This window comes from Alexandromys fortis, unplaced genomic scaffold (assembly GCF_014885135.2).
Source record: "Alexandromys fortis isolate MF-2015 unplaced genomic scaffold, M_Fortis_MF-2015_v1.1 scaffold_34, whole genome shotgun sequence".
NCBI classification, from domain to species: domain Eukaryota; kingdom Metazoa; phylum Chordata; class Mammalia; order Rodentia; family Cricetidae; genus Alexandromys; species Alexandromys fortis.
The window spans coordinates 4694997-4710103 of record NW_026067933.1 but is presented as its reverse complement, the minus strand read 5'-3'; the positions used below and the strand labels follow the sequence as shown (position 1 = coordinate 4710103).

Below are 15107 nucleotides of genomic sequence, written 5' to 3'. Positions count from 1 at the left end.
ATCATTCTTTTGTGATGGACAGCAGTTTTGTTTATGGTACATGTTCCAAAGAAAAAAGTCAGCATTACTCAACATTGCTGCCTAATGCTTAGAGAATGGGTGAGAGAGGTGACTGTGATGTAGGACATGCAATATACAAGACAGTAGGGGTGGAGGAAATGGAGTGGGGAGAACAAGAGGGAAGAAGAAAAGAAATGCAGGGGATGGAGACGGGAGGGTGTGAAGCAGAAGAACAGAAGACAGGTGGTGGATCAAATAAGGAATGAATGTCTGAGCAGCTGAAGGGATTGAAATCACCATATGCACTTTCTAGAAATCAATAGGTAAACAGCTTCTTAGCCATTGATTGGGGCAATTCTAAGCCATTTCCCTGCACGCTTGTCAGTGCCATTATTTTGTGGAGTTTGGTCTGAAAACCTAGCCCTGACGCACAGCTTTTGAAGGCAAAGGTTTTCTTCCTACCGTCCAACTTCTAATTCCCCAGGACTGATGAAATATTCTCAGTGATCTAAGCATTATACTGACAACAAAAGTGAAATTTGTCAGTTGTTCCCATTATGTTCAAAAACGATCTTGATTCAGTACATTATTTTAAAATGGAACCAGCACACACAAAGCACAAGGGTGAAGGAAGAAAGAGGAGAACCTAAGCCATGCTGATAGATGGTGTTTGAGACAGCTCAACACCCCTCTCAAAGAAGCAGATGAAATGAAAAGTCCATAAAACCTGCCAAAGCTTGCTCTCTCTCTCTCTTTCTCTGTGTGTGTGTCTGTCTGTCTGTCTCTGTTTCTCTCTCTGTATGTGTCTCTGTGTATGTGTCTCTCTGTTTCTCTCACACTTTCTCTCTATCTGTCTCTCACTGTCTCTCTCTGTGTCTCTGTGTATGTCTCCCCTCCCAAACGAAAGCATGTCTGCATTCTGAAGTTTGTCACCACAATGCTCAAAGGAAGCAGCCTTGCTTGCTATGTCAAAGTCCACTTTAAATTTTTGATTGACAAGCATGCCTGCGACTCCAGAACTTGAGAAGTGGAGGAAGGAGGTTTAGGAATTCAATGACCATCCTGGGCCAGCTGTGGCTCTGCTTCTTCCTCCAGGTCATTGACTGCACTGGTCCATGAGCGTGGAGGGAGCAGAAATAGGGAATAGGGTTTGGAGGGCTGTGAGTGCAACAGAGACAGCCAGCCTGGAGACAGACTTAGTCAATCAGCTCAACTTTATTCCAGAGAATAAAAAATATATAGGATTGGGGAGCCTGGGGACAAAAACCTAATTTGTATTAAGTGGCACTCTCCTATTCCAAGGCTTCGTATATGGCCGTAGGGTTCTACAGCAGAGCTCATAACATAAGTCCTCTAGCAGGAATCTGTGTCAAGGGTCAAGCTAAAGATAAACCAGGCTGCTGGCTTAGAGACAGCATTTAGATAAGGTCAGCTCTCAAGGTCCAGGGCCACTATCCAGATAATAGCAGAAGGAGATCAGGAAGTTTCTGCAGGGGAGGGAGGAAGTCTCCTGTAACTGAATTTTTTTTTTCTCCTGCCAAACAGTTCCCAAATAAACACTCAGAGGTTTATATTAATTACAAACTATTTAGCCTATTAGTTCAGACTTATTATAAACTAGCTCTTACAACTTGAATTAACCCATTTCTATTAGTCTATATTTCACCACGAGTCTTATGGCATCTTGCCTCACATCTTGCTTCTCTGGCAGCTGCTGGCATCTCTAAGTCTCTGCCTTCCTTTTCCCTTTATCTTTGCTTGGATTTCCCACCAGGTTCTATTGGTCAAATCAGCTTCTTTATTAAGTAATGGTAATAAAACATATTCACAGCATACAGAAGGACATCCCACATCAGTCTCCATGTTGTCAAGCTTTTGGAAAAAAGTTGCCAGGCTGTGATAGCCTGAAACCTCTGGCCAGCAAGCAAGGCCTTCCAACAGCCAGCATCAGCTATTTAGTATATTCAAGGCCAACCTTAGTTTCATAAGAGCCTGTCTCAAAACAACAGCAAATACAAGTTAATTGTGCTAAAACATAGCTGTGCTCCGAGCTTCTCAGGGGCCTGAAGTGAGACCAGTTCAGTGCTAGCCTCTACCACTTAGAAAAACCCTTTCTTCAAAGTATTAAATAAAACACAGTGACTGAAAAGTTGGATCAGCAGTTAAGAGTATTTGCACCTTTTCCAGAGGACTAGAATTCAGCTCCTACCATTCCAATAAAGTGATTCAAAACCACCTATAATTTCAGCCTCAGGGTATTAAACATAATAATATATTATTTCCCTCTAATTCCTCCCTCCACACTTCACCCCCTGTATAATCCCTGTCAAATTAAAATTTAAAAAACCAACAGAAAAGACCAGGGATATAAATCAGCACTAGAGCACTTGCCCCACATGCATAAAACCCTGGCTTCAATTCTCAGTACCTAAGAAACCAATATTTAGTCAATAGTTGACTAAATAAAGCATACTTTATTGGAACAGTGGCATATCATACAGCCATGAAATTTATAGTCATCTTTGTGTATGTTCCTAGATGAAGTTCCCCGGAGTAGAAATTAAATAAACTACTTAATTTCATGTCCTCCCAGCTGCATTAAGATATGTACATGCATGTACTTAGCTTCTGACAGGACATACACCAGCCCCTGGCTACAGAGTGTAAAGGGAGAATGGCCAAGAGTCAGACTACTTGCCTTGTGTGTGTCTTTGTGATATTAGCAATTTTTTTTCATGGCATACATGTTTGTTCTACTTTTAGAATGGAAACACCTTTTGAATTTTTACACTAAACAGAATTCTAGACCTTGAGACCTTGAGGTAGTGTGATTATGGATTATTTATAAAAGGAAGAGTGGACTTCTTAGAGTAAGTTTGTAAGAAACTTCTTGACCAAGTCACCCCCTTGTTTTGTTGCATACGCTTGTTACCCTCTAGTCATAAGGTGTGGTCCCCAGAATGTGCTGTCCATGGTGAGAAACCAGGCTTCCTCTACGATAGTCAGAAGGTAGCCATGTGGCAGAGATTGGAAAGCTTGCCACCGGTTGTCGTGGTAAAAAATGCTGCACTGACAAGCTCACAGTTGGAACTGTGACCAACTGGATAATCATATGAAATTCTCCAGACACGAGAACAGTCTATGGGAAATGCTTTGAAAGTTTAGGAGTTTTTAAATCCATTTGATTAGACTCATTACATACTTTATCTCAACAGATTCACAAGTAAAATTGAAATCAAGTGAATATATCAATGAACAAAGCTGTGCCAACATCAAATTGCCCAAATTCAAGGATGTTAAGATCACATGTTGTGTTACTCAGCCTGGGCTCTCCATTGATCAATTTCATAGCATAGCTGTAAATGAGACAATCAATTTTCTCAGTACTGGAGAATAGTGAATTTAGAGAAAGATAGGGAGCAAAGGAGAGGGGTAAAGAGAGAAAGAGAAGAAAGAAAGGGAGAGAAGGAGGGAAGAATGGGGAGAATGGGAAGGAAGGATAAGAGAGAAAGAAAGAGAAACAAACAAGAAAGGAAGGAGGGAGTAGAGATGGAAAGAAGAACATGGTAGAGAAGGAGGGAGGGGAAGTCTCAGCTCATTCCTGGAAACAAGTCACTGAGTTTTCAATAAGAAACAAGTGACATGAACAAGAGTTGACAGCGGCTTTGCTGGGCCTGTGGTTTCCACTTCATCACATTACGCAGATTGGAGTAAGTATAAGTCAAGTGATACTGTTATTTCGCTCCCGAAAAAAAAAAATTGAAAGAATAACAAAATAATTTGATCTTACTATAAAGTTGAATCCTAATTCTGGACTGCATAAGTTCAGATATCTCCACGACAGTTAATAAGAAAACACTCAAAACTGGGAGGACGGCTTGAATACTTACAGCTGGGAAGCAGGTTTGCTTTGAAAATATGTCTGTTGTTCGTAGAATTGCACAGGATGCAATCCTGCGGGCAACCACCAGGGCTCACTGAGTAAAGGCTTGGCATCCCAAGACCTGAGTCTAAAACTCAGAAACCAGCATGAGATCTCTGTCAGAGCTGTGCTCTGACCGCCACACATGTGAGCTGTGATGTTACACTACACACATCACACACACACACACACACACACACACACACCACCACCACCACCACCACCACCACCACCACCATAAAGAATAACTTCTTTTCAAAGAGTTCATTCTCTGACTTATAAACAGAATTCATCAGTGTTCACAGGATCTTTGATTTTCTTCTCCTGTAGAAAGCAAGACTGGCCAGGATCCGGGCAGCCAAAAGTGGAAGTGCAAATGCCTATATGCAGAGCAAGCGGAACGGGCTACTCAGCAACCAGCTGCAGGTACAGTCAAACCCTTCACTTGGCTGTAACCATGGGCTCATCAGCATGGTCGTGATTCAGCTCCACTTAACCATATGATTTTATTGTGGATGATTATGACCATGACTAGTGAAACACAGAATGACATTTTTATAACTCTCCACTGTACATTGTAGTTGCCTATAAGAGCTTAGAGCCTGTGCTAGGACATACTTCCACTGGTCATGATTTCTGTTTTCACTAAGGAATCCCAGCTCTGCGTTGTCCACTGACATCCTGTCCACTGTGAAATGGACACTGTAAAAACTTCTCATTCATTCAAGTTCTTCATTTTATTTCANTTAAAAGTACACTTTGATAGGATTCTGGGGTGAGACATGATATATTTCTCTACTTCCATTGAAGAGAGAACATCATTCAGCAAGTATTACAAAGGCCATATGGTCACAGCAGAACTTGGCAAACTCCTGATAAACTCGATAATACTCTAATACGGAGTTCCATTTTTGCTTCAAGAAGGTGCAGTCTTAAAAGACAAAATGGAAATGAACCTGCTGATTACCCAGACTTAATTATACACTTGTCTATTTTTAATGAGTAAGTGTTGCCAGCTAGACTCAGAAAGCAGGCTGGAACTCTCTGCACCCATGGGGAGCCCAGATTCTCCTCACTTCCAAATTAAAAGGCAGTTCCGTGTCTTCCTTGTGTTGCAGTCTTCAGAGGACGAACCAGCCTTCGTTAGCAAATCCGGATCCAGTTTCGAGACCCAGCACCACCACCTGCTTCACTGCCTGGAGAAAACCACGGTAAGGAGACAGCGGAACTGCGGCCTTGCACCCTGACTGCAATGTTGCTCACCTGTGCAAACATGATGTCTCCAAGCAGAGATCCTCTGCATTTCCCAAACGTATGCTAAAAGCAAGGGTACAGACAATTCCGCAGTAATTGAAATTACTTAGTTACAATTCAACTTGGAAATTGTTATAGTTATTATAGATGCTTGGCCTTAAGTGACTGGCTGCATTAAGTCCCATCCAAGATACCAGATGAATAAAGAGCGAAAGATATCTTCCAATACCATATGTGTTTGTAAAACTATTTAAAGAGGAAAACTAATAAAAGTTCAAGTGTCCTTATATCTAAATAAAGAAGCTATCAAAGCTGTCACAAAAATGACAAGGAGAGAAAGTATGAGAAAGCACATATTTCTTTTATTCACAAGTATAATGACTAGAGATAGATATTTAAAAATTATATCTTTAGTACAATAAAATGATAATCTAGAGTATCCCTAGATAAAGAGAAGTCTCTGTCTCCTGGCTTCCTTATTGTTGGTGAAGATTCTCCCACAGCAAAGGTGTCCATGTGTATCACAGTCTGTGACCATGGAACAGAACGAAGTATTTATCATTTATGAATCAGGTCAGCTCACTCACCAGTGATACAGTATAAATAGTTTAAATTCTAACATGTCTCTCATCAGTCTGTTTATCCAGATAGACATTAAGCAAATATATATCACTTGCCTATTCTGTATCCAATAGTGAACCAGATCAAAGACATTATGAAAGCACTGTGAACTCCACCACCATGTAGCCCCCACTGATAAGACAAATCAGGAAAGATGGATGTGCTGGGGAAGGACAGTAAGCAGTTTAAGCATCGGAAGGGGCAAAATGTGAAGCAATGAGGAGCCAAGAGTAGGCAGACTCAAGAAAGCCTTCCTGGGTGCCTATCGGTTCTTTGGGAGGTTGAGAGACGCAGATGAATTTGGAGTTAGTCAAAGACATGATGATAGCAGAAGACAATGTGAGAGGTGGAGAGATGGCTCAACCATGAAAGGCTTGGCTTCGCCCCTACAAGAGGATAACTAAGTGTAGAAAGAGAGCAGACAAATGGGAGAGGAGGCAGAGAAAGAGTCAAAAGGACACTAGGAGGTGCGGGAAAGATGGTGGCCCAGTCCTGCACTGTGATGATCATCTCATGAGAAGTGGAAAATTGAGAGATTTAACCAGGGAAGATACATGACTATATTTAAATTTTAAATAAAGCCATACATGCACTTCTAATGTAATCGGAGAACACTTGGAAAGTGGGGTGATAGAGTAAAAATAGATTTATGTGTCACTCTTTTGTCTTTGCCACTATTTTATCACTGAAAGGTATGTCTAAAAAAAATGTCTTCAATGCCAAGAAATACAGTCTAGTTTGAGCTATGCAGAAAAATAGAGAGCAACCAGAAGGCAAGCAGCTTCTCTGATTCCACTCCAGACGAGATAAGTCCAACTGCTGTGTGCTGCAACTGTTATCATGTGTGCTGCTGTGCATGCACCGGAAGAGAAGAACACAGATCATAAATCCTTTGTGCAACAAAAGGCAACATGAAATTCGGTCACCAAATCATTGTTCTCTGCGCTCTGAACAGTAGAATGTTGAATTCTGTGTACTTCAAAATGCTACTGTCAGCAAAGAAATGACAAAATGAATAACTAAAACAATCTATTTCCCATTAGACTATGACTTGCTTCAATTGTTCTACTAACATTTTAGGATGAGGGATGGTTAAGTGAAATCTAAAATGTGCAAAGCCTTTCATTATAAGGCTATTTCTACACAGAGAGAGATAAAATAGTAATTGAAGTCATTCCCCAGTAATTCAAGCTAAAGAATGTTTGCTCTAACATTTCTGAGGCAAAATTCGTATGTAGGCGTTGCAGGAGGTAATTCTTCCATATTTTTAAATTAAAATTTGTATGTGGTCTGTAAGACATGGTATGGGAGATGATGCACCTCACCGTCTGTCCTGAGTGTGGAATGAGGAAAATAGAAAGGGTCATGAATAGGGGTAAGGAAAGACCACCAAAGCTTAGAGCTAATCTCTTGTGAGATACACACATATGTTACATTCTTTACTAATAAATAGTAGCTGTCTGCACTTTGAGAATCTTAGGCTAGCATCAAAAGGAACAGGACTGCCTGAGGTTTCTCACTGCCTAATTGGAAATGTTTCTGTAACACATGAAGGTATTTGCTAATATGTGACAGGCAATCTGACTTAAGACATTCTCTTGCAGATGTCTCTTTTTATAAGTTTAGTCTGCATAATAAAGCCACTAGGAGTTTATAAATACTTATGAATATTATTTATATTCATTTAAAAGGTTTTTATAAGTTTATGATATCCTGATTTTATGTTTAAGTTAACAAATGATATTTGAAAAAAATAAATGTTGGCCTATAAATAAACATTGAATCAGCTTGCTCATGTCAGCCTTTACATCTAGCTAGAAAGACTTTTCTCCACGAAAAAATTTCCCTAGAGGAATTTTTACTTTGATATTTTAGTCTTTTGGACAGTCCTATTACTATTGGATCAAGTCTAACCAATTTTTAAATGGTGATATTTAATCTCTTTTCCATTAGAAAAAATCATTTCTCTGCATTTTCATCCCACTCTTGCACAGAACCATGAGTTTGTGGATGAGCAAGTCTTTGAAGAAAGCTGTATGGAAGTTGCCACAGTTAACCGTCCTTCAAGTCACAGCCCCTCTATGTCTTCACAACAAGGAATCACCAGCACTTGCTGCTCCCGGCGACACAAAAAAACTTTCCGCATTCCTAATGCCAACGTGTCCGGAAGTCATAGAGGCAGTGTGCAGGAGCTCAGCACAATTCAGATCCGATGTGTGGAGAGAACCCCGCTATCCAACAGGTACCAGGGTTTGACCTGTAATCTGGGCTTATGATATAAATGCCTGTCCTGGTTCCTAGAGCGTGTCTGCTGCAATCATGCTACAACTGATAATGTCCTCTAAGTCCTAGTTCCTAGAAAACAAGAGAGGCAAAACTGACCAAACAAAGAAAGCATTCAGTAAGGGTCAAGAGTTGCCTTAGGAGGGAGAGGGATAGCTTCTTGGATAAACTGATTGCCATGGAAACCTAAGGACTTGAGTTCAAATCCCCTGGAATCCACATCAAAGGCGGGCATACATTGCAGGGGCATATAATCCCATCACTTGGTAGGCAGAGACAGGCAATCCTGGGGACAAGTTGGGTAGCTAGACTAATTGGAGTTGCTGAGTCAGCAGAAGACCCTGTCTCAATACATAAAGTCCAGAGTGACCGGGGAGACACCAAACATCAGACTCCCTGCTCCTCCCTCCTCCTTGTCCTCACGGAAAGTTTGTGACATGGGAAGTTGTCTCACTTTCTACAAGTGATAAGACTATTATTTGGAGAAAACTTCAAGTTTTAGATACTTAGAGCTGTTATGTTGAGGGTCTTATAAAACCATCATTAAGTGGATTACTTTCAAGGAACTGTGCATTGCAGCAAAACACTGTCTATAAGATTTTGTGGCCAGAAATGTTATAAAATCTCTATGAAATGACATTCCATGCTGGCACCTTAAGCCTCTCAAAGACTTCACACACACACCCCCCCCCCGAGAAAATACTATTTCACTTTGTTTATCTCAGACATATAGTTCTTATCTGAGCTCCTTTTTATATTTGTATAGAATATACTTTGAGAAACAATTGATTGAACTAAGTTGAGCATGATTTTAGGAATATAAATCATGTTACTGTACTAACATTTAAGATAATATATGTAAAAATTGTTTCAAATATGGTATTGCTTATGTATTTTAAATGCTATTTACTAGTAGTAAAGTAGATATTCTTCAATTACAAGGAAAAAAAATTTAAATAGCTTACCTGTTCAAACCTACTTTTCTCCCTCATCAGCCGATCCAGCTTAAATGCCAAAATGGAAGAATGCGTTAAACTAAACTGTGAACAACCTTACGTGACCACAGCAATAATAAGCATCCCAACACCTCCAGTAACCACGCCAGAAGGTGACGACAGGCCAGAGTCTCCAGAGTACTCGGGAGGAAATATTGTCAGGGTGTCTGCTTTGTAAGACAATTGTCACAGGTCTAAGAGAATTTGAACCCTAACTATGAAAAGAATCAAAAGTAGAAGAAAGAAGAAATAATAACCCATTCTTTTTAAGATTAAGACAGTAAACCAAGAAGTTTGGAAGTGGAAAAAAATAAAGCTTTCGAAGTTGAGGATATGAATCGGAAGAACAAAGGGCATTTCGAGACAGAGTTCGACCTGCTCACAGAGGAAGACTCTGTGGTCCTTTGACTTTGGGAATGAGCACAATGGAACACCATCTGTTGATGCTTCTTATGATCAGAACTCTTTTTTAATAAAACGAACAAAATGAATCTTTGAACATAATGTTCCAGTTGAATGCAAAACAAAAAAAATATGGAAAACATTTTGATAAAAATTTTTCCTGTTAAAACCATGAACATTGGCTCTGGCAAAGATTATTATAGATGAAAAAACTCATACGATCCATTTGTATGGACTGAAGGAAACCATCCTAATGCATGCTAGAATTCTTTGGAGCAGTGATCTCAGTTTCCTTATGTTGTCTTCAGAATAGGCATGATAAACTATACCTGTAGAAAGGGGAACTCTCTGTGCACTTACAATGAGCTGATTGTCCATGTTCCATGATGGGCTGTGCACATAAACTCCTTTTAGTACTGCAGTCTTTCTCATGGGGATGCACACTAGTAAATCTAAAGTGTTTGGATAGTTCAGTATTAATTATTGTTTAACCTTGCACCTAGTCATTGTTAAACTGCAATAACTCATTCTATATCTGTTGTATCAGGAATCAGGATTTTTTTTTGGACTCTCCATATAGTCATAGATACAGTAAGAGCCACGTTCATAGAAAAGCTTCTGGTGTGGCCAGGCTTTAGGTGACTTTTTAATCCAAAACTACTGTGTCCTAAATGTTTTTTTGGTAGTATTCTTTGGTCATCTGTATTCCAGTGACCCAGTGCATTTATCTGTTCCTGGATCTTTCTAGTGTCTTTCTACTGGGTTTACCCATTAATGACAGGATTAGTATTTACTGTAGTAAAATAAAAAAAGTTTCCTATGTTTATATTTCCCAACTGGTTATTAGAAGTAGTCTGCCATTAATCCCCTTGACAGAAACTAGAGTAAGGGAGTTGACATGAAAAACTATTTGTGGAAAACACAGACCCTGGAAACATCTATATGTATTTCGTGAGAGGACTTAAATGGGACTAAAAATCACAAGACCGATGATCTCAGCATCTGTCTCAGTGTATTGTTTATTTTGATCCAGATCTTAAATACATTTGAGAACAACTGATATACAGAGGCAAACTGAAGTGCTTTATGTAGCAATATCTAATGAGAGCAGGCTCCTGAAGCCACCCAAGAAAGCAACAACTTATCTCAAACGATCCTGTGTATCACAAGGCACAAAGTTCTCTGCAAAATCAGGACAGAAGTGTGAAGATGTGAAGCTGACCACTTTGTACATTAGTGAAAAGTCTTGCTATCTTTTCACCCTTAAATATCCGAGACACGTCTGCACGTGACAGTGTAAAAAAAGTTTAATGTCATGAAAAGTTTTGTTTATTTCAAGCCACCACTGTAAGAACGAAAGCTTAGTTTCTATTCATGGAAAGAGTTAATAATTACTCCTCTACCATAGAGGTTTGATATCAATGCTTATCACAATTTACTATAAAAAGGAATTAATCCAACTATTTTCAGATAAAGCCAGAAATGATTGAGTCTCGTTTGTAGAATAGCTTCTAGAACAGGGCTAGGCACACAGTCGATCTTCCTAAACAGCTGAATGTCAGGGAGGGGAACTCAACTTTCTCTCGGGAAGACCTGGCTTTATTCCTAGTGCGTCTTTTAAAAAGTTACTAACCTTCCTGCGCGTGAATACTAACGATTCTATTAACACCTGCCTCTTGTCACTTTGTGCTTCTAGAGCAAATATATAGTGAAACTTCTTTGATGGCAATTGTTGAAAAGCCTTTTAAAGTATAGACTAAGAAAAATACAATCAGGAACACTTAACATCATTTGATTCCCAATAAGAAGCTCTATTTTCATGTTCTTAATAGTACAAAAAAAATGAAATACACTTAGCATATTTTGGTTGATAATTATTCTTCCTCTTTTGAATTGTCATTTATCACAAATATTTGATTTCCGCAGATTTTCACAGAAAAGAAATTAAAAAAACTTTTTGATGTTTTAGGTGATTTAAAAATATACTGTGTTGGTGGTGAATGACTATTGATGACTGTGATAAGTGCACCTGTATTGTAAGTGAAATGTAATTATTTCTGTGTATCATATGGAGTAACTAAGGTCATTGTTTTTTGACAATTTTGTTTGAAATTCATATATCTTATTTCAAAGGATAGCATAATATCTGCATTATGCTGGAAAAATAGACTTTTGGAGAATACTTAAATAAAACACGTGCATGCTTGAACAGGACAACCTGGTTGCCTGTGACCCTTTTTTCTTAGATTTAATTCCTTCACAAAAGATGTGTCGCACTCAGTGTAAACCTGAGAGGTCTCTGTGCTCACGCAGACTAAAAGAACTCAGGAGTTCACCGTGTTCTAAACTGGTTAAGCTTTTCTTCAACAGTAGGACACCAGAAAGAGGCTTGATAGGGAAGAACGTCAATTTTAATGAATTTTTAGAAGGAAAGTAGGCAAGCCATTTAGTACAGAGACTAATTTTCACTCTTTCTGTATATTATCATTTTGGGTATACAGAATCCATATTCTTGTTAGATATTTTCTATGATGGCCTGTGAGCTCTCCAGGCATCAGTCTTGGATTTGAAGGGTTCACTGCACCTCTCTTTCCTTACCTTCAGTCTCAGCAATAGCTTGGAAATCACCTCTGGGGAGTTATACTCATGTCTGCCAGCAACATTGCTCAAAAGAATAAAATCAGTTCTTGCTATCAAACACGAGTCCTCTGGGTCTCGTAGGGCAGACATGCATCTTCCCTAAAGAGTTATTGCAGTGTTTGCTTTGTTAACTCATGGGTCTAAGGATAGTTATTACACTGTGCGAACCTCAACAGAATTTTCAATACAGCCATTTAAAAAAATAAAATAAAAATTTAAACTACTTCTATCTCAGCTAGCTGCATTTAGGAGCGTAATTTTTATCAAGTCATTATGTTTTATTTCTAAGCAATTAATAATTTAAACAGCAACTTGTTTGTAATCATTAAATTTCTAGCAAAGATTTTCCCATGAAATTAGCCCACACTTTTTAATGCTTGTCTGTTTACTGGAAGGAAGGAAGGAAGGAAGGAAGGAAGGAAGGAAGGAAGGAAGGAAGGAAGGAAGGAAGAAAGAGGGAAAGAAAGAAAGAAATATCCAATAATAAATAGAACTCAATAGCATTGTTGGTGTTACTTTGTCCCATAATGTCATGTCAGGACATTTTTTTTTAGCTTTTGTTTCATTTATATTTTTTATTTTTATTTTATTTCATCCTACAGGTTTTGCTTATGTATTATGGCTTCTGGCTTTGTGCTTTTATGGGATTCCTGAATGTGTGAACAATAGGAAACAAGTCTTTTTCTGGGTCTATATCTGTTTCGTGTGCCATTTCTTGGGTTATTCGCTTCTTAATGTTTTTGTTTGTTTGTTTTATCTTATCTTATTGTTATCCCTTAGATTCCTATTTGTTTTCTAATGAGAGACATAAAAGAGGTAGAATGCTATGCAAGAACTGGGGGGGGGGCATAGGGAGGAGAACTACATCAGAATGTATTGTATAAAAATATCTATTTTCAACAAAAGAGGGTAAAAGGTAGGTCACATCTCCGCAAGGAATTACATAGTATCAGTGGGTGGAAGCAGTCTGTGTTTCCCTGCTATTCATAGCCAGTACTGCAAAGGTCTGCCTTGCTCAAGACCGACTTGACCTCATCTCCCGAGGACATTTCTCTAAAAAGCACCATGTGTAGATAGTGGTCTTACAGTGCTGTCTCAAATCATTCCACCATGCTAATGAAATCTTCTCTGTGTAGGGCAAAAGGCCAACACGTAGGGTCTTCTTATTCAGAGAAAACCCAGAAAAATGAAACAAATTCAAAACAACGGAAGAACTCGCTACCGTGGTTTGATATTTGGGACAAAGAAAAATACTCTTTCCTTGAAACTTCTCCTCCACATTTCATATTATAGTTTCAGAGACCATGAAAAGAAATTATTAGAATTGGATTTTCTCCAAGGGTAATTGTACTGCTGAGAATCATCACACCATACCTCAAAATAGTTTACATAATTCATCATACAGAAATGTATGGCCTGGTAGGAAGGAGATCTAAAAAGAAGCTTCTATCTAGGAACTCAACAACAACAACAACAAAAAGATGATTCTAGATCATCTACGGCCACTCCAAAGCACGGGAAGAGCCGTCTGAGCTCATGGCATCAGTAGAGCAAAAGAGGCAGACACAGATTTGGATGAACACTGGTAGACAAGAGGAGGGGTGTTGACCGGTGCTAAATGCTAGTAAAAATGCATCCTTTGGTTCAGTTTTAGTTGAGGAGCCAGTACTTTTAGCATTTGATTTCATTCATTCGATTGCTTTGTTGGGGTATAAACTATAACACCGAAAGGCATCTTAAATGTATTATCTGTTTTCAGAAATTATTCTCAGAAATTCTGAGAATCTCTGACAACACACACAGCAGAGAGTAGAACCCAAAACAACACAGTAAGAAATGAATTCTGAGAACTACAGAAAAGACATGTAAGATTTGAAGTTGAAAGAACTTTGAACTGGGCTCAACAATTGGTCAGATTTCCCTACTAAAACACCTTCTCAGAGAGATGAAAGATTTTATATCAGAATATATGTATATGTATATATATATAATAAAATATTATATACTTGACACTGTTATGTAAGACTCAAGCTAATCCTACAATATTTTTATCCTTGGTCAACCTGGTAAGAAATCATGGCACAAATCATGGATATACTAATATGCTCCTTTTAGTATACGGCTTTTAAAGAAGATTCACAGCACCAAATAATGATGAGCTTTAATAACCACAAAGATGTGAAAACAATGTGCGAACATACCAGGTAACTGCAGAAAAAAAATGTCAAAACTGAGAAAGAGCAAGTCTAGACTTTCTTAGTTTAAAATGATAACATTTAAAAACACGTCTTTCTGTGAAATGGTTCTATTGTGGAGAAATATTGTGATGTCATCGCTTCTTCCAATCAAAGAGAGACCATCCATTTCTCTTCCCTTTTTCTCAATCCAGAATGTTCTTTACCTCCCCCCCCAAAAAAAGTGTGGTGCTAAGAAATGTTTCTGGGTTCACTTTTATTGAATTAAAATAAAATGAAAAGTAGCAATGAAATATATTACTGTTCTAGAGAGCAAAAATTTTTGCAGAACACTCATGACAGTGCACCCACTGTGTGTGTAAGTGGGGATGGAGAAGACTGTGTTGGATCACCTTGCTTTCATTTTGAAGTAAAACAGGCCAAACTTTCTAAGTTGCTGACCAAGTATGCAGTCACAGCCTGTGGTACCTACTTCTCCCAGTCTATGTCCTGGAGGCTCGAGGTAACAGAATACAAATATTCCACAATTATATAAATAATCTTGATTTTTCCACTTCAGTACCTTTGCTAACTTCTTAAAGTCTTGCAGAAAGTTTCATTTTCAATGTCTACGAAGAGCCTACTAGTATTTAGTACCTCCACGTGCAAAATTAGGTACTAAGAGATCCTGATGGGCAAGAAGACCGCATCCCTCAGCATTCTAAATAAATATGGTGAAGTTAAAATGCCCCTGGTTGCTTCCATCTTCACGAAGAAATCCAAAAATTTTATTTGTTCCTAATAAAATAAAAAGCT

General features: G+C 38.6%; 1 protein-coding gene across 1 annotated transcript in view; it reads left to right on the top strand.

Annotated features, from left to right (window-relative positions):
- Positions 1-11684, top strand: part of Kcnd2 (potassium voltage-gated channel subfamily D member 2) — a 484782-nt gene extending 473098 nt beyond the window's left edge. The window contains exons 3-6 of the mRNA XM_050145894.1: positions 4253-4348; positions 5041-5133; positions 7792-8039; positions 9076-11684. Coding sequence (XP_050001851.1) covers positions 4253-4348; positions 5041-5133; positions 7792-8039; positions 9076-9253 — 615 coding nt within the window. The 3' untranslated portion in view covers positions 9254-11684. The remainder of the gene's footprint in view (positions 1-4252; positions 4349-5040; positions 5134-7791; positions 8040-9075) is intronic.
- Positions 11685-15107: the final 3423 nt, after the last annotated feature.